Source organism: Podarcis melisellensis (genome assembly GCF_964234715.1).
Source record: "Podarcis melisellensis genome assembly, chromosome: 2".
In the NCBI taxonomy this organism is placed as follows: Eukaryota; Metazoa; Chordata; class Lepidosauria; order Squamata; family Lacertidae; genus Podarcis; species Podarcis melisellensis.
In genome coordinates, this window is record NC_138529.1 from 92318251 (window position 1) to 92338381 (window position 20131).

Below are 20131 nucleotides of genomic sequence, written 5' to 3' on the forward strand. Positions count from 1 at the left end.
TTTTGTCTTCCCTGCCAGAAGAACCCCTTTGCTTGACTTGGGCATCCCACTGTTGTGGAGCTGAATGGCTCGCAGGACAAAATTTATGCTCCAAAGCATCACCTAGTGTGACTTGTTGCTCTTTCCACTTTTATTGAGGTGGTGGGTTGCCAAGCACCTTGCATCCCCATTGAAATCTGCCAGCAGAATGTTGCCAAGCACCACACTGTTATCGTGAATGCACACAGTGATCTCACACTTTCCAGAGCTCGGGCTCTGATTATGTTTGCGCACACATCACAATTGATTTATTCAAGCTCCTCTGCAGCAGCACTTATCAAACGTTGCCACACAGTGTGTCATAGTATTGGGTTGCGATATGGCCAAAACGGGGGTGGGGTGGGGAGGAGAGGAGAGCAGGGAGCCTTCCACAGGTGATCAGGTTTCCCTGTAGTCAGTGGAACCCCTGCTATATTTTGGAGTCAAAAGAAGCACATCAAAGGCAAGCCATATGCCCCAAACTTGTGTGCTGGTGGAATGAAATCAAACAGCCTGTCATAGTCTTTGTACAAAGTTGCACCTCAATGATGCAGAAAGCAATGTATTACCAGCACACTGAGTATACCGAGTGCTATTTCTCTGTTACGTCTGTGATGTGACTGTGCAAGATCCAGACTAGATGCATTGATGGACCACGTGAGGGTCAGTAAGCTGAATCTGAATCCTGGCAAGATGGAAGACCTGTGGATGGGAGGCTCCTGGGAGCGATATGCTTGTTCTGGATGAGAGTGAACTCTCCCCAAAGGAAGAGGTGCTCTGTTTGGTGGTGTCTGTTGATGCGTATGTCATTGGAAGGCCAGATCACACTCTAGAAGGGCAGCTACTCGCAATACTCATGAGATTCCTACCCAGCAGAGCTTTTTTTTCCATCTGGAACTCACCGGAACTCAGTTCCAGTATCCCTCCGGTGGTTGCCATTGCCATTATAAGAGAATAAGCGAGGTATTCAGGGTGAGTTCCGGTACTCTTTTGGAAAAATAGCATTCCTGCCCAGGAACACCTGGCAAATTCTGCCTGGGACTATGCAAACCCAGCAAGGCTACTGAAGGCAACAGGGCTACCGAAGCCAGAATCTGCCCCATCTTTCTGTGCAAACCAAAGGTTCTCCACACTTTTTTCTTCTATAAGGCAGAAGGAACAGCAGCTAGGTTTCCTCTCCAACCCCATATACCACCAAGACATGCAATCAGGACAGCCCACCCCATTTCGCCACCTGAGGCCTAACAGGAAGGTTCTGCCCTGCACATGTGCCATGCACTGCCAACCGTGCCAAAGCCTCCCTTATTGGGGCTCTGTGGCGGAGGCTTCCAGCTTCTGGTGAGATCTTGCGAGAGCCCCATGAGATTGCATAGGGCTATCACCAGATCTCCCTGGAACCTGGAAACTGCCACAGCTACTTCTCATCAGTTCTCCACTGGTGGCGGGGGCCATGCCCACAGAGGTGCCCCTTGGATTCTGCTGCCTGAGGCTGTTACCTCAGTCAGCCTCATGGACGGGCCAGCCTTACATGAAGTCCATTATATGTGTACTGTCTATTGCAGCATTTGCCTTTGGACTGATGCAGCAAGTCAATTTTGGAAAGACTAAAATGTGGTACAGAGGCAGTTTGAACTGACCTGGGGGGGGGGTAAGAAGTGGGTTGAAGGAATATGGATGAGGGTGGGTGGGAAATATGCCTTCTCCCCTCAGGTTTTTTACTTTTTCTAACATTTTCCTTCTGAAAATGTTGCCCAAAACAAACAGTGTTTAAGTAATCCATTATGGTTTTATGCAAAAGTATGCGGAAAATACAAAATGAACCTCAAGAGGAAAAGAAGGAATACCGCATTAAACATCTACCTAAATCAAATAACTCTCTGCCACCGAGAAAACTTGGTTCCCTTGAGGGCCCCCTGTTTAAAATGGGCTGTATATTAATATGCCTGCCAACCTACACCCCAGAGAGAATGTGTGATCGAAGGCAGTCAGCAAGTCCCAGAGAACAACAAATGTTACACAGGAAGGAAAATGTATGCATGCATACAATCAACCGCACTTTCTGCAACTTAGTGTTTTGGGACTGATGTTTGAGTTCTATGCTAAGCAATTATTGTTCCATGTTAATTCCACATACAAAAAAGTAATGAGTGATTAATTACCCACAGATGCTCACAAAGCAGGTCACAATGAGATTCACTAAGGCTTTGTTGGGAGTAAAGCAACAATGCTTGCAAAATTTTACCTGAACGGGAGGTGGTGGTGGTGATGATAGACAGAAAAGCAGCCTGTTCTTCTGCCTCACTGATTCCTTCTCTTTGAATAACACATTACTCTTTGAGTAACTACTTGCTGGTTATGTAGATCACTTCCTTTCAGGCTTTACTCCCTTCCTACTTCTCCCCATGTTTAATCAGTATGTGTTAGCATGTGCTACTGTTAACTTCTTGGCTGCTTCTTGGCCACAAATAAAACCAATATGTAGAAAGACTTTGTTTGTTTACATAATAAAGCTTACTTTTTCTTTATCCAACCAACCAGCAATCTTACCAGACTATTTCTTTCTACACACCGCTGCAATATATGTACCAAACTCCAACATGACTTATCTAACCATTTACACAGTTAAGAGTCTAAGGCTGTTACCCCAGCGATAGTCTCCTGCCTATACCAGCAACAGCTTCTTCCTGCACATCCTTTTCTTGCTGCACTGGGTTATTCACAGATCCCCTTGCCTTTCTATGGAACTAGAAACATGTCAAGGACAACTATTCTCCTGAATTTTTGATGATCAGTTACTATTGCCTGAAAGGGAAGTGAATTAAGGAACTTGACTTGACAGAGTTATCTCTGTCATTTCAGCCTCTTCCTCAATCTTTGAAAGCATGAACATAACTAAAGTTAAGATGAATGTATCTGTGACTCTAAGAAAAACTTCCCAATTCAGAATCCTCAAGATGTTTTGGACTACAACTCCCATGAGCCTCTGTCCGAAACATTTGGTGCACACTATATTGCTCATACACAGCCTGTTACTGTTCCCATTCTACAGCTGGGGAATCAAGATTGATGTTGTGATTCTGAGTTACAACTCTGAACATGGGTTGCCACCAAACCTTGCACAACACGTTGATAGGGAAGTGGAGATGTGGTGGGAGAAGATGCTGAAATTGTCCTCAAAACTTCTCTGGTGACTCCACCTGCCAGTTACTTTTCTTCCAATTCTCCTAGGCCAGACAAGTATCATAGCTAGGGACAAAGGGGAACCCTGGGGGTCAGTAGTGGACAGAATAAAGGATTAAGCAGTAACTTGTTGCCTTTTGCTGAAAAACTGTTCTCTGCTCATCCTTTAGCATTGCTTGGTCGCAACCCACTTTCAAATATCTACTCCTGTCACATGTCAGTTCTGTCCTGTGACTCAAAACAGTAATTTGCCCAAAGTCATGCAGCGAGTCCATGAATACAGCAGGATTTGAACCCACAAGGAAGGGTATTAAGTGTTGGGAACACATTAGCGTGAGTGTAGTGAGATTTCAATTCCAATTCCTGATCCAGTTTAAAGGATCTCAGGCAGTAGGATTAGAAAAGGACACTACCTGAGAATTTCAAGTTACTGTAAACATAACAATATAGAGAGCTGCCTTATATCAAATCAATGGTTCATTTAGCTCCACATTGCCGATGTTGACTGACATCTGTTCTCCAGGGTTTCAAGCAGGAGACAACATCCCAAAGCCTATCTGAAGACACTGGCGGGTCAAACCAAGGATGCTTTGCCACTGGGTTATGGCCCTTCCACAATGGACATGATTACAATGACGAGCGTTGTCACACAATACCAAGCTGTCCCTGGTATCTTTTAGTTGTCAATTTTTTTACAATCAACTTTCTCATGTTTAATGAATCACATTGATCCACAAAATATCCATGGGGTGGTTTTGTTGTGTTTCTAACAAAGAAGCCAGAAAAAAAGACCATGAACATGAACATGAAAACATAGCTGGCCTCTCACATATCTTGTACAATATTGTGTATTGTCCATCTGTTATTCTTCATAAGCCTCCTAGGGTGGTGTCTTATCTTCCTCTGTCATTTTCTTGCTAGATAGCTGGCTAATGAAGCGGGTCAAGGAAATAAAAACTACGTTCGCTTGTGTTTATTGCCACACCAATATTGCTTTGTGCTGTTGCAGCGACTCTTGCAGAGACGGTAAACCTAGTCCCATTTGAAGTACGCTCAAATACTCCTTAGAGAAAGCAGCTGAACAGAGTACTCTAAGCTCAACCATAGTATAGGGAGTCCTTAAGAAAAGTGTGTAACTTCTCCAAAATGAAACAAGTGTGGCTTTTAACACCTCAGCGCTCCTGAGCAGTGCTCCTGTGAATCCCAAATCACTCCATGTATCATTAGTAAAAACAAACAGTGCAGTGAAAAGTATATTAAGCCCAAGCTGTAGTTTTGTTCTTTGGGATATGCATCAAATTAGCACAAATAAACACTTACCTGGAACTACTAGTTCAATCTCGTCTGACATGGCAGTTCCTAGCTCATTGGAAGCCAAGCAGCGATACCTTCCTTGGAAAATGGAGATGTTTCCACGGTTCCGAACAACAAATGTTCCGGAATTGTTTGATGTCAGTATCCTTGGGTCACCTTGCAGATCAAATACTTTCCCATCCTTTCTCCAGGTAAAGCTGAAATGACAAGAGTATACAATGAAGAACTTGGCTGCAATTCACCTTTGGCCCATGAGGTGAAGATTTAAGAAGTAGCAGGAATGTGTGTTCTATTTTATTTGATTTTATTTTATCTCATCTTGTCAATAAATCATTTAAAACATTAATATTCCCCTTTTCTTTAATTGGGGTCAAGACAGCTCTCTATAAATAAACTAAAATTAAGGAGCAGCCTTAATTTCTAACTATATCTCACAAAAGTCACTACCAGCTAAAGTTGGGGGGATGAATGGATGAATGCTTTTCCAAAGGGAAAAAAAAATCTGCACATAGGAAAATTGGTTGTTGAGAAGAAACCTAGATTGATTTTTAAAATCTTTGATTCACTAGTTCCGTATGTGTAAAATAGGGTAACATGAAAACATGGATGAACTCTCATCTGCTTACCTTGAAAACCATTGGGGACTAGTGGCCATTGGTTCAAAGATTTCAAGATTCTTTGGAAGTGTTCAGAAATCTCCCCCACCATAAGCAAGACAGTGTGCCTTTATGGATTACAAAAGGCAAAGCTAAAGGAGGCTGCATGCTCAAAAATCATTGGGGGGAAATGGTGACCTACTGCTAAAGACCCTCTTGCATCCAGTATTTCTTGGACTATGAATCCAAGCATCCTTAAGATAAAATTGTCACCTCTACATCCTAAAATCAGTAAAGTCAGTTACAGACTATAAATAGGAAGGACAGTGTGTGAAGCTAGACTCTCTCTTTTTAGGCATGGAAGAAAATGAAAAAAGATGAGGTAGAAGATAAATCAAATGGAAAATTGCTCCACAGGAATGGTCTGAGCTAGTATTTTTATCAGTTGTGAGTCACCAAAAAGTCAGATCAGGACAGTAATAGGTTTTTCATTCATTGCCCTAGAGAATGTGACATCCCTGTTCGCAATTACGGTAGTTTTATTAACAATGTGTGTTAAAATCTGTTTATGCTGTGGATGAGTGCATTTGGAATCCTCATAGCACACAAACTGTGTCATAGCATTATATTGTATTTGAGATTAATAAGATTGTGGAAGTAGACTCACTGATGGGAATCGTCATAAGACCTCTTACTACAAAGAGGGTGTGTGTGTGTGTGTGCCCACGTGCAAAAGGCAAAGCTATGCAAAAGGCATGTAGACAGCTGCTACCCTCTGATTTCTATTATACACTTCATATAATTTGCTAAGGGTGCACACAGTAAATCATGGCATTATACTTGCACTAGCCACCAGGTCTTTCCCGAATAGGAACCTCAGGGGTGATTCAAACCATCTCAGCCTAATAAACCATGGTTTATTAAGCCAAGAATGCTGTCATGCCCATGTAATCTCCCTGCCTTCTCCTGCACCAGCTTTGATGCCTTTATAATGGCTTGTTCAAACCACAGCCTCCTACTGCATTCATTTAATCTTTCACTAGTGCAAATTGCAATATGAAGTGGAGATCAGTAGTGAGATCATGTGGACATCTGTAGTGTTTATTAAGCTGAGGCTGTTATGCCTGAATTTGATCAGTGAGTCAGGGCCAGTGGGTCAAAAGTGGAGCTATGCTTTTAAGTTTTAAAATCACTATCTCTGATCACTATTGTTTTTGTTTTAACTCTTAGTTATTAATCTATGAGATCTTGAGTACTGTGCAGTTGTTTATTTATGTGAAAGGCAAATTTCTGGAATCTGCCTTTACCTTAAGGCAGATTTACCCCATCTATCGCTGTCTTTCTCCAGCCCAAATTGTGACCAACCTAAACTCCCCACAGTGCACAGTGCAGTACAGAGAGGCCCCCCAAAAGAAAAAGAAATCCCCTAAACATTGTCTAATTCCATTTCCAGGCCAAATATTCATTTTTGGCCCCTAAAGTGTATAAGCTGTAAAGCTATGCTGTAGCACAGGGAGGGTGGGCAGGCACCAGAGAATTTAAGAGGCTGGGCCAGGGGTGACAGCAAGCTCTTTTTCTAGTTCTTCAGGCCCACATCAGGGTAACAACGGCCGTTCTCTGAGGCCCTTCTTGGTGTGCCTCCTCCATTAGAGGTCCAGAGGGCAGCAACACAAGAAGAGGCCTTTTCTGGGCTGCTCCCAGCTTGTGGAATGCTCTCCCCAGGGAGGCTCACCAGGCACCTTCATCATAAATATTTACCGTATTTTTTGCTCTATAAGACTCACTTTTTCCCTCCTAAAAAGTAAGGGGAAATGTGTGTGCGTCTTATGGAGTGAATGCAGGCTGCGCAGCTATCACAGAAGCCAGAACAGCAAGAGGGATTGCTGATTTCATTGCGCAGTGATCCCTCTTGCTGTTCTGGCTTCCTAGATTCAGAACATTTTTTTTCTTGTTTTCCTCCTCCAAAAATTAGGTGCGTCTTGTGGTCTGGTGCGTCTTATAGAGCGAAAAATACGGTAGGTGCCATGCAAAAGCCTTCCCCTTCTCCCAGGCCTTTAGCTAATTAAATAACCTATGGCCTTTTAAACTTTGGGTGCGTGTGGGTTATTGTTTTTGTTTGTTACTATGGTATGTATTTTTATGTGTTTTTATATTTTAAACCACCCTGTGATCCTCAGATGAAGGATGATATAGAAATGTAATTAAAACAATTAAATAAGTACCATATATCTGCAAGTTAAGACAGAAGAAGAAGAAGAGTTTGGATTTGATATCTCAAAGCGGCTAACTCTCCTTTCCCTTCCTCCCCCACAACAAACACTCTGTGAGGTGAGTGAGGCTGAGAGACTTCAGAGAAGTGTGACTGGCCCAAGGTCACCCAGCAGCTGCATGTGAAGGAGCGGAGACGCAAACCTGGTTCCCCAGATTACGAATCTACCGCTCTTAACCACTACACCACACTGGCCCACACCATACATAGCATACCTTGCCTCGCCTACAGTGATGCCTGCCAATTCTCTCTCACCCCAACTGTGGCATGCAGGGGGTGCACATACAGTCAGCCCTAAACCAGCTTTTGCAAAACACTTACCTTGGATGTGGGTTCCCTATAGCTTCGCACTTGATTGTAAACTCTTCATCGAAGGGAAATGCAACTTGATCGGTTGGGTGCTCTGTAATTGTCGGGAGTTGCCGTACTGAAACAGAACCAGGACATGTGGTCAAATAAAGAAAAATGGAAGAGTAACCCATATGTCAATTGCAAATAGCTTATTTGCATTGGGGGTGAATGAATAACCAGAGTTCTATTCCAACACATTTTGATACTTTGGGGGAGGATGGGCCAAAATCTCCACTGGGAGACAGAAAATATGTTATATACCTGCCTAATCACCGAGGCCTTTGCAGGAGACAGTGCTCACAGTGCTCATATCTCCCATGGCTCAGGCATATGGCATCATGGGCCCAGTTCTATGGAGCTCCCTCCCAACTGTATTTAGTGGCAGAGACTTCTTAGAAAAATTACCAAGCATTTCAAGCAGGTTTTCCTGATTTTATGGTTCAACTGGTTTTATCTTTTGTATTGCTTTTGTATCTCCATTGTACACCACCTGATAAGTGAGCAGCGTTAAACGGTATATAAAAGGTTGAAATAAGTAACTAAGGCATGAAAACACGAAGGTCCAGCCTCCACACTGGCCTGGGAAGTGGTAGATCAGTTTTGTTCATATTGGAATTCACAAAACTGAGTTCTCTAAACATCCCTATGAGTAATACAAGGTCTTTTGTTTGGGTTTTCCATATAGCCCCAAGGAACGCAGCAGAAACAAATGACTCAAGGATAATAGACTTTGGGTGGCAGTAAACCATTATTCCCATTGTTACAGAGGTTGTAAATTTCTTTTCTTCTTTCTTTTCTTCTTTCTGCTCTTGCATTCTTATATTGTGTGCACATTAAATGTAATTCACCTCCCCCCCCCCTTTTAAAATAAAAACCCTACAAATAATGCCAGGATTGGATTCAAATTAATAGTTAAGGAAGAGAAGTTGTTACCCAACCAAAGTCCATGTGCTGCTCAAGATACCGACATAAACAACCTCAGTTACCATTGGCATCATCATTCAGGACCACCCACTTTCCACGGTAGGATGACTGGGCTTTACTACTATGCAAATCCTCTATTTCATGCATTTACATTTTTTTAATCCTGAAGAAATTAAAGTGTTGTGAATCTCCACATAACCAAACTATAAAAATGGAAATTGGGCCCTGAAGAGTAATTGACCATAATAGAATTACCACTCCGTTATAAATTACAGGAATGAATATTAGGGTACTGGCTAGAAACTCTTTAAGCCCAGTGAACCAGAAAACTCGGTGCTCTCATGAAATGTGGTATCTTGCTGCACCATATGGTATCTCGTCTTCTACATCTCCAACGCCGCCATGCTTTGCCCAGCTTGTTTATAGCCAAATATAATTCATGTTTATTAAAACCATGAAAAGCTTCATTAACAGAAATTAAGAATCAAATGGAAATGTAGGGTCAGAGAAAAGTCAAATAGTCTGGGAACAGGTAGACCAGAATTCCAATTATGTGATTTATCAGGGAATTTGAATATGATCTGAAGAAATAATTCATTCTCTTAGTGAATGGAGACCAAAGGAATTAATTTATTTTTTAAAAAAATATTTGCTAAATCTGTTTTCAATTAAAATGGGGTTGCACTTTCTTAATCTCAGTCTTTTCATGTTCAAAGTAGATTGCAAGTGTGCACTCTTATCTAGTTATGGCATTGTGTATCAAAATAAAAAAGTACTCCACAACCTATGAGCTTTGCCACCAATCTTTTAAGATGAGGCATGAGGCTGATATGAGGTGTTTGCTAGCAAGGACCCCATGGATGGAGAAGTATATTGAAGCATTAAATGAAAGCATGCATGCCTCCCTTTAGCAGTGGTTTGGAAGACAGAAACCTGCCCGTCCACCTCACATGTAGCAGGGTAGGGTTAGGTGGTCCCAGTGAGAATCCAATAAGAACTTTTGGTGCTTTTGCCTGATTGGCCAAGGGGTGTGGTTTGTTTTGCCTTCTCTGGTTGGTAGGTTGATTGGTTGGTTGGTTGCTTAGGTTGCAGTACATTGATTGGGTTAATTTGGCCACATATGTACATAATTGGGTCACAATGTGCAGGTGCATTGTGGGTAGAAACAGATGAGAGCTGCATGGTATGCTGGTGGACATTATGAAGCATCAACAAAACATGGTAAACTGCAGAAAGAGTTCTTTCTAACAATTCACCTCCTAAATTTTGGTTTGATGTTCTTACCCTGAGATCTACTCTACCAACTCATCACCGATTACTATCTTAAGGGGATCTTGGAATGGTCCACTATTGGGCACTGACAGACTCATTCATAGTGATGAGGAGAACACTTGAACTGAGAGGGTTCAAAAATGTAAAGAACATGGAAACTCACAAGACCAAACACTAAAAAATGGAGCCCATTTAGGCCCGTCCAGCTACCCTCTGAAAAGGGTGTCAAAACTCTCCTCTCCCCTCGCCTTTGTTCTTGTTTCTCATCTCCACAAACAGTAAAAAACCCTTATCTTTGCAAAGTGGAGGTGGCATAAGAAGGCCCGGAGAGATTCCCAAGACCAAAACATGCATACAGTAAATTTATTTAGCAATATTTTCTGGGGTGAATTTTCAACCACTGGGTTATATAATTAATGTCTGGCACTGATATAGCCACCTTGGGTTCTATGTTTCACTGGGATGCCAAGCCAACTGTAAGTGGGTTCTTAAGAATATAGGAAGAGTTTGCTGGATCAGGCCAACGACCCATCTGGTCCAGCATAACGTTCTCACAATGGCCATAAGCACAACAGGAATCCCCACCTGTGATTCCTAACAAATGATATTCAGATGCACAATGCCTCTGACAGAGATGGTAGAGCCTAGTCATTGTTGATAGCCTAGTCCTCTGCCTAACCCTCTTTTAAAGCCATTGAAGTTGGTGGCCAGCGTTGTCTCCTGTGGAAACAAGTTCCATAGGTTAACTCTGCACTGCATGAAGAAGTCCTGGATCTTCCAACATTCAGCTTCAATGAATGTTCACAAGTTCCAGTGTTGCAAGAGAGGTAGAAAGGCTTTTTCTCTATCCCCTTTCTTCCCATCGTGTATTATTTTATAAATTTCTGCCTTCTACCATGTCACCTCTTACTCACATTTTCTCTAAATTAAAAAAAAATCCTAAATGCTGCAACAATTCCTCACATTGGGAAATGTCTTCATAGTTGTCCATCACATATAGCACCTCAAAAGCAGGCCCACAAGCCACCTGAGCAATCTCACTAGGGTGAAATGCTTTGTATTTCAATTTAAATGACAGCAATTACTTCTAAAGCTGCATCCACACATATGAATATTGCAAATCTGCGTGCTCCTTTGCCCTCTTATTCTTCTGGTGCTGCATAAGTGACCACTGTAACAAACAATGAGCTGTTTGCACCTGTTTACTGCACTGCATGAACCAATCGAGAAAAGAAATCAAAACTTGCATTTCTATCGCATACAAATTCCCCAGAGGCCACACTGGAGCATAACAAAGCTCAAAATGGAAACAGCACATTTGGACGATTTAATCTGTTCTCCTGCAGGAGAACATTCAGTAAATAGCTACAACTTACCAGAAAGAGGGATTTCAATGGCCGCTGCCAAACTTAATACAAAGAGAAGCAGGCACACAGCGGCCCCTTTTGTGTTTGATGGCATCTCCATCTCTCTTCTGTAAACAGGGAGTCCAAACAGATTGAAAAGTGCCTTGCAGTTCTCCTCTTGTTCCGTTTAAAACACTCCTGGAGAGCAAAGCCTGAAAATGGCAGCACAGAGAGAAAGCCACATAAATAAATTCAAGGCATCAGCTCTAATTTTGTTAGGAAAATGAAGAAATAGTCAAGATTTATAAGCTGAAACATAAATCATAGTAACATACACATTCTAATTTATTCTCCCTCCACTTCTGATCCCACATTCAGAAAGGGGGGGGGGGCTTAACAAAATCAATTACACCACAGAAATCTAATTACTTTTTTTTTTTGCTTGCATACATGCAAAAGTGGCTAATTTTTTTGCCTCATTTGTAATAGTTTCCATTCATTTTTTTCTCAATTAAATGCAATTTGGTAAGCAATTACAAAGAATCTAAAGAAGAACATAGGGATCATAAATAAGATTTTTCATAGCTCATATTTTCAACATCTTTCAGTCGTGCTGTTCAGGCAGGAAAGTTTGCCTCATTTCGTTGTTGAAACCACTGTATTAAGAAGCTCTGGGTCCCCTACACTCACCCACAATACAACTCCAGATATAGATATATCAGTGACTATGAATACTTCCTACAATTGTATCCCACTTTCTTCCACTGTGGAACCCAAAGCATGTCTCCCATCCAGCCACTGACCAGACCAGCACCCAGACTTGCTTAACTTCAGCAAGGTGCCTTCAGACCCCATGTGCTTTCAGACCTTCTTATGTGCCCCATAATAAGGGCAAGGCAGCAAAAAGCCAAAACATCAAACTTGCTGCCAACAGAGGAAGCAAATGTCAAAACTCCAATAACCCTTTAACAGCAGGAGTGGGTGGCAGAGAGGGAAACCAATCCGGCATTACTGCCAATGTGACTGCACAACTCCAACCTCCCAGCCACCACCTTCTCCCTCCTCCTAAGTGACCATGATGATGATGAAGAAGAAGAGTTTGGATTTCATATCCCGCTTTATCACTACCCTAAGGAGTCTCAAAGCGGCTAACAATCTCCTTTCCCTTCCTCCCCAACAACAAACACTCTGTGAGGTGAGTGAGGCTAAGAGACTTCAGAGAAGTGTGACTAGTCCAAGGCCACCCAGCAGCTGCATGTGGAGGAACGGGGAAGCGAACCCAGTTCACCAGATTATGAATCCACTGCTCTTAACCACTACACCACACTGGCTCTCTTTATCACTACCTGCTGTTTTCAGGAGGCCAGGTGTGCAGTAGTGCACCTCCCCGGCCAACCATTCCTGTTTAACATCTCTTGCTAAACATTTCAAAAATGTTTCAAAATAAGATGCAGGCTTATGGGGGTGGGGTAGGGGAATACTGTGGCTTTTTGTTGGTCTCTCTGCTAAATATTCAGTGCCGTAAGAAAGAATCATTGCTTGACAGTTGTTGTTTTTTATGGGTGTCCCACCTGCCCCAGTAAAATTTGCCTCAGTCGTGAAGTTCACCCATAAACTCACTCAGTCTCCACCTAACCTACTTTAGAGGTTTGTTGTAAGGATAAAATGAGAGCAGGCAAGAAGCCGTTAACTACCCTGTGCTCTTTGGAAGAAAAGCAGAATACAAATGTTACTAAACAATAATAAAAAACGATCGGCATTTAAAAGTGCTGTTAGGAGAAAAATACCCCAAGATAAGGAAAGAGAAGTCTTGGCCTGGCAGTCAGCGGCTATCCTAATGGAAGGTTTGGTGCCCATTTATCCGAGCAGAAATTTTACTGGAGCACAATTTGAACTAGAGAGAAGCAGACTTACCTTTTGCTTTTATCATTCAGAGGAAGAAGGCAGGCAGCCAGAAAGTGACACTTATAAAGCCCCAGAGAGACAGCAAGAAACAGCTGGCTGACCAGCAATTATTGGGAGGGTGTTACAGGCCATTGGTTTATAACTGGGTAGAAATTATGGAGATCTCAGCAGTTTTTTGACTCAATGCCAGAATTAAATGAGTGGGGCTTTGATGGAATTTCATATTCAGAGGCTCCCTCCCACCACCCCTCTCCCTACGGCAAAAATCAAAGCTGAAAATGAGATGGGATTTGAACCAGAGCAGATTCAAACTAGATCACAGTATAAGCATATGCACATATTTTTGGACCAGAATGTACACCATCTTCCAGCCATTGTGCTTATTAGATAGGCTTGGGCAAGTTATTATGGATCTATACATCAGGAATGAGGAAATTGTGAACCCCCAGATGCTGTTGAACTCCATCCCACCAGCAACAACCAGCATAGCTAATGGTCAGGGGTGATGGGAACTGGAGTCCAACAAATTTACAGGGCCACAGGGCTCCATATGCCCACTATAGAGTCACAGGCAGCTGCAGTAACCAGGCAGCACAGGGAATGGCCAAACAGTCCCCTCATTAGCAGCTGGTGTCTATCTGGGCCAGCCCATCCATACCCAATGAAATGCAGTGTCACAGGCAATGCATTCCTTTGCCACCTTATGCGGGTGCAACTAGTCATGTTGGTGCTCCTGCTGTGCAAGCAAAAGTTAAGATTGTACCTGTGCTCATATGCTCTTAAATGTCTTGTGCTTCTCACATAGCCGGAGCTAGCAGCTGCTGTTCAAAAGTGTGGGCAGCCAGCAGCTGCCCTGCAGTGCTAACTTTTGGAAGAATTATTTATTCTTATTTCTCCATTTAAATACCGTTTTCCTCCAAGGAGCTCAAGATGGTGTACATGGTTCTTCAATTCACCATTTTGTCCTCAAAAGAACCCCATGAGGTATGTTAAGCTGAGAGGCAGTGACTGGCCCCGGTGAGTGGGGATTTGAACCCTGGACTCCCAGGTCCTAGTCCAATACTACTACAGTGGTACCTCAGGTTACAGACACTTCAGGTTACAAACTCCACTAACTCAGAAATAGTACCTCGGGTTAAGAACTTTGCTTCAGGATGAGAACAGAAATTGTGTGGCGGTGGCGCAGTGGCAGTGGGAGGCCCCATTAGCTAAAGTGGTTCCTCAGGTTAAGAACAGTTTCAGGCTAAGAATGGACCTCCAGAATGAATTAAGTTCTTAACCCAAGGCACCACTGTACATCACATTGCCTCTCTGATACTTCTGACAGCAGCCATGCTAACCTACACACAGACTGGAATAATCTTAGGAATGCTGTCCTAAGCTCTGCAGGGAAAAGACAAGGCAATAATGAATAAACTCTGCATACTGAAATGAAGCTTCAAATGGCAATAAGTACGCAACAACTTTTCAGTTCATCAGCAGGATCCTTGAAAACCTTATCCCATTTCTTTTCCTTTCCTTTATTTTCTTCCCAAAGTAACATGCCTTTCAATCTAAGTGAAAAGTTTGACTGCACTCACTAATTGGCCTGTTGCGGGATTCGCCTTTGGCTCCTAAGCTTTTGAAGAGCTTCAAACAGGTTCCACCCACCAGTTCAATCTGAGAGAAAACCTTCCCCCACATCCCACCACCACCAAAAAAAGCCCCACGCACAATCATACCCAAACAGCAGAAATTTTAGTATTGTTCCAAATATGGGTTTCAGCTATGAGTATCTGAGTATTTAGTGTAGCTTAAAGTGGCAGCATGACATCAAACAACATGGAACTTTCTGCCTCCATGCATAGCAGGAAAATTGCAATGTTGTGACATTTTTCAACAGTTCTAGAGACGTTTTAAATGTGCCCTTTACTCCAATTGTTTTGATCTTCAGGAAGCTACTTAGTTTAAGAGCTCAGCAAAATAAAAGGGAAGTCAAGTCTGTCAGCGCTTTCCCCCAAACTTTCTACACTTGCCATTAATATGTGGGTAGCTAGATGGGAAGAAAGTCACCACTTTGATTATCAATGCATACAAGGCTAGAATCAGGGAATAGCTTTGTTGAGCTCCTGTTAAGGCCCAAGCCATGGAAGGGGTCCTGCTGCCAACTGCTAGATTCCAGTAACTGCTGCTACTATTCCTTGCTGTTGTTACCTGCTCAACGGCCTTTCTGGAGCCTATAAGCAAATACCAACAGTATGGACAATAAGCATACCTGCTTTGCTTCCTCCATCTTGTGGTGCAAACTAGGCTAGGAGGAAAAGGACAAGCGAATGAACAGTTAAGAAGAAAGTGGATGTATTCAAGGCCCAAAAGCCACCTAAAACATGGATCCAGTACCATGTGAAAGGGAGAGTTGGACAAAGGAGAAGATGGGGGGAAATGGGTGGCAGTGATAATGGCATGTTGTGAAGGGGGTTGCACAATAGGAGAGAAGATGAGGCATGGAAATGGGTCTGATCTGTATGCAAGACAGAGTTGAGAAATGTAAGGAGGAAGGTAGGGGGGAAAGGGAGCAGAGGTGAAAATGGGGGTGCAAAAAAGGAGGGGCAGGAGGCATGGGAATGGGGTTGAAGATGAAAGCAGTGGTGTGAAAGGTTCAGAATAATAGGAGGGGATGGTGGATTCATAGTTGGGTAGAAGAGGGATAGTGAGCATAGTAGTTGCAATGTGTGGGAGAAGGGAGACGCAGAAGGATGTATGGCACAAAAGGAGGAAGAATGAACATGGGGTGAAGGTAAAAACAGGGATGCAAAGTGGGACTGCAGAATAAAGAGAGAGAAATGGCTTGGGAAGATGAAGAGTGAGCTGAGTAGCTGCATGAGGTGGAAAGGAGAAGCTTTAAGGAAATGGTTCCCAAATGGTTTTAGACCACCACCTGCTTGGTTCAATAAACTCAGCCCCAATACCATACCCCATAAATAGCATTCTGAATAGTGGTTTGCATGACCCTCTATGGAAGATAATGACAATAAAACTCAAAACACTAAAAATTTAATTGCGCTTTCACTGGAAATTCAATTAAAACTATTTAGTGTAATTAATTCAACAAAACTGAGGAGTTTGATCCAGTGAAACCAGCTTTTCAAAGCCTGATGCCCATGCATACCTCTAGTGCCCCACTGATGCCCCTCACCTCTAAATGCCTCTACAACAGTGAATGTGGAATATAGAACGGCTGGTGAGCCCTTTGTGCAGTTTTATGAAGTTGTTTGTATAAGTTAGGCTGCCCAGGAGAGAAGACCCTGTGGCGTTAAATCAACAAAAGGTCACCAATTCCAGTAAAGATGTTTTCTTTCTTACGAAGGCAATATTAGAGATGCAGCGAATGTATCACTCTTTCTTTGCTGTGCTCTCCCATTTCCTCAGCTCAAGGTTTTTTTAAAAAGCAAATAATTTGAATTCACTGTGGATAATTACCCATAACTCCTCACCTACAATTCATTATTTACTGTACCCTTTGACTAATAGTAAATACTGATTGCTTTGAGGACAGCTCATTTCTTTGTTTAATGAGATGCCCTTTGCTTGCAGCTTGCCATTTCCACAAAATATACCAGTTTATAAAGGAGCCATGTCGTTCTTGATTCCAGTATTGTACATTACCTTTTCCTGGAATACATCATAAAAAAATATTGGACAACCAAACAGGATAGAAAATATTAAAATTCAATTTATCTCCTAAAGCTCCTGAGCAATTTTCACCACATGTAATTGCTGTATTAAAAATAGCTCATAAATTCTAACAGCATGACAAGCCAAAATCTCAGATTACAGTTTTGCTGCAAGAAAACTAAATTACATTGTACCACTAAATACAGCCTTCTAAGATATTTGTCTCTTTGCCCATAAAAAAACCATGCTCTCAAATCTAGATCTTGTAAGTTTTTATACAGTGCAGCAAACAAAAAATAATATAATTGGATTTGTGCAAGTTTGGCAATAGTTAATGCTACAGATGACCTTTACTTTAGCTAAATACAGATTTAATTTGCCATGTTAAAAGGTTGCTACATAAAAGTCATTGGCAATTAGAAATTAGAGCTTCAGGGCTGCCAGATAAATGAAATGGCCAGATAAACCTTCTAAAATAATTTTCTAATTTCAGAAATTAAATATGCTGAATATTACACAATAAGTGTGAGATATGTGGTCGCTGTTCTGTGTGACCAGTAGCAAAGTGTATGCACTGCTACATTGTGCTGAGATGACAAAAACTGAATTAAACAGAGCTCTGGTGGGTATGGCCTTAGTTTTCAAGAGCAAAACAGGATTTGTTGATATCCAAAGTACTTTTCCTACCCCACCTCATTCAAACTACCGCATTATCCACACATAATGTTAAGGCATGATTTGTTCAATTGACCACAAACCATCTCACAGATGAGCAAACAATTCATGGCTTGTTTCTGCAAAGAATCTATTGCTTTCCAGATGTTTTTGCCTCATGTCTTTGCAGCTTGGTGAGGTTCTGGAATGGGATGGCCAAACAAACCATAATTAAAGAAAGACGTTCTGTTTAGAGATGCACAGCAAACCATAATTTTAAAAAGCAGACTGTGATTTGCAAGCAAACAACAAGCCACAGCGCTTTGGCTTGCTTTCCTCTACTTCATAAACAAAGCTTAACAAACTCTATATCCCCCAATCTCTCAAACTCCTATGTGGAAGAAGCCCACTTGCACAAGATTCCTTGTGATAATATGAATTTTCACATGCAGAGTGCTCATGATATTACACTGGTGGATAAATGAAATAACTCTCTGTGGTTGCGTTGGTTCTTTGTAATGTTCAATTAAAGTTGTGGTTTTTTTAAAGAGAATAATACCACCACAAGTACAACCTTACAGACCTAGATCATGAAAAAAGTGGGACGTGACAACAGGGGGAAATTTTGCCACTGGCAGTCCTGAATTCAAAGTTGACTTTGAATGATCAGAATGGCAGGCAGCAGTCCAGCAAAATATACCACAAGCTTTGGATTATCCCCTATTAAATCAACAAATATGACTTATTCAGAACCTCACTTGTGCGGCAATTCTGTGAGCTCTTAGATCTTGCCTAGAAAAACCCTGTTCAACTTTCATTCAACTCTTTATATTTTATTTCCCTCACGGGTTGCCATAAATAATCACCTTCATCTCCTCACCCATTCAAACTTACTGAAGTGCTGCAATTTCACTTGCTTTACCAACAGTGCCAATGAATGCAGCATTTTCCAAAGCAACCATTCTCCTTCAGCTTGGACTGTATCTCTCAGGCATACTCCCCATTTGTTGGCATATCTAGTCATTTCTGCCTCTGGTGGCTGCTAATTTCCTCTTCTTTCTTGCTTGGGGCTAGCGTTAAACTGATGGGCACAGCAGGAGTGCCATATGGTGGACAGAGTAGCTTCCTGAAGCAAGGATACAGTTTATTCATCCCCACTGAAAGCAGAACGGAGAAGGATTGATATGCTTTAAGGGAAGGTCTAAAATCAATTCCAGTCAATCAAGGCATCCATCAAGATATGATCTCGTTCACGCATTAATAGGCCACAACAGGAAATGGGGACAGCACAATTTTAGGACAGAGAAAATTGGAAATCAAATGCTTCAGTAATAAGTCACTGTTCTCAGAGGGTGAGGTGGACCTCTTTTGGGGAACACTGACCTTTGCAGAGGTGCTTCCATATACTTGTTGTATTAAGTCAGGGGTTCACTCTCATGAAGATCACACCAAACAGTTTTTACTAAGCATGAAATTACAACTAACAGGTTTGAAAGTAGCTCTTCTTTCACCCTGCTCTGGCTTCACCTTTCTCCAGAAATCCTTTCTAAACTTCGACCCCTATTATCCTTCTAAGGAAGTGTCTCTAAATTACAACAGTCACTACATTTGACAGTGTAGGTCTGAGTTTGATTATGATGGGAGCTAGTCAATAATCCCATTCACACGTGATCCCACAAGATCAATGTGATGTAGAAAGCTGAGTCTTTTTTAATAGTGCCAGTGTTAAGAGCAATTGGGCCAACCCTCTATATTTCACAAGCTTTTTTCCCCCTTAGATCTTTTTTTTCCTTCCAGAAGCCATCCAGCATTATTAGACTTTGCATTCTGGACCTCAAGTTATCCATCACTTCTACCCTTGCTGCCAGTGCCTCTGTTCTGCTGTGGCAAGCAAGTGCAGCACTGTACAGACTCATTATAGCTTGGTTCTTTTCTTCTGAAATGGACTTTAGATCAACAACACTCGAGCAGTGCCTGTGAAAAAGTTGCCATGCAAAAGCCACTTTCCATGTTCAGACCATTAGGACATTGTGGCTCGTTGAATGGATAGAGGCACCCTCTCTCTATTGTCTGTCAAAGACTTTTCTTTTTCAACTAGTCTTCTAAGTAAAGATTTTTAGCCATTGTCATTGATTTTGAAACATTTATATATCTCATTGTTTTTAATTGTGTATATAGAGAGAATTGTTTTATATATGCTTTTATTGTACTGCAAAATCACTTCATAGGAAGCAATTCACAAACTACTGGGCTGAGTTTAAGATGTTATTACTATATAAAGCCTTTAATTGGCTGGGACCAGTTTACTTAAGGGACCGTCTTACCCCATACAGGCTGAACTGACTTCAATGTGCAGAACATGCACTTCTGCAAGTGCCACACAATGTCTATTCTCCATTTGTAAGCCGTAATTCATTTTGTTTGGCAACATCTGCACTATGGAACTACTTGCCTATTTGACATGAAGCAGGTGCCATCACTGTATTCTTTCACTTGTTGAAAGCTTTTCTCATTCAGTGGGTCTGTCCAGGCAGATGGATTGGTTTGATCAGTTTTAAAATTTGTTTTAGATGTTCCATGTTTTTAGTTTTAGTTTTTAAATGTTTTAAATATGTTTCAGGGCTTCCCCCCCCCAGCAAGAACTCATC

The 20131-nt window shown here is 41.9% G+C and overlaps 1 protein-coding gene and 1 long non-coding RNA gene across 7 annotated transcripts in view; both read right to left on the reverse strand.

The window, feature by feature from the left end:
* The window catches only part of CHL1 (cell adhesion molecule L1 like), a 216862-nt gene that overhangs the window by 69086 nt on the left and 127645 nt on the right, over positions 1-20131 (reverse strand). For all 6 annotated transcript variants that reach the window (XM_081901386.1, XM_081901383.1, XM_081901385.1 and 3 more), the window contains 3 exons: positions 11301-11482; positions 7699-7804; positions 4519-4709 (listed from right to left, as the gene is read on the reverse strand). In XM_081901386.1, coding sequence (XP_081757512.1) covers positions 4519-4709; positions 7699-7804; positions 11301-11391 — 388 coding nt within the window. In that variant the 5' untranslated portion in view covers positions 11392-11482. The remainder of the gene's footprint in view (positions 1-4518; positions 4710-7698; positions 7805-11300; positions 11483-20131) is intronic.
* LOC309365348 overlaps positions 1-20131 on the reverse strand; it is a 110848-nt gene that overhangs the window by 69086 nt on the left and 21631 nt on the right. The window lies entirely within an intron of this gene.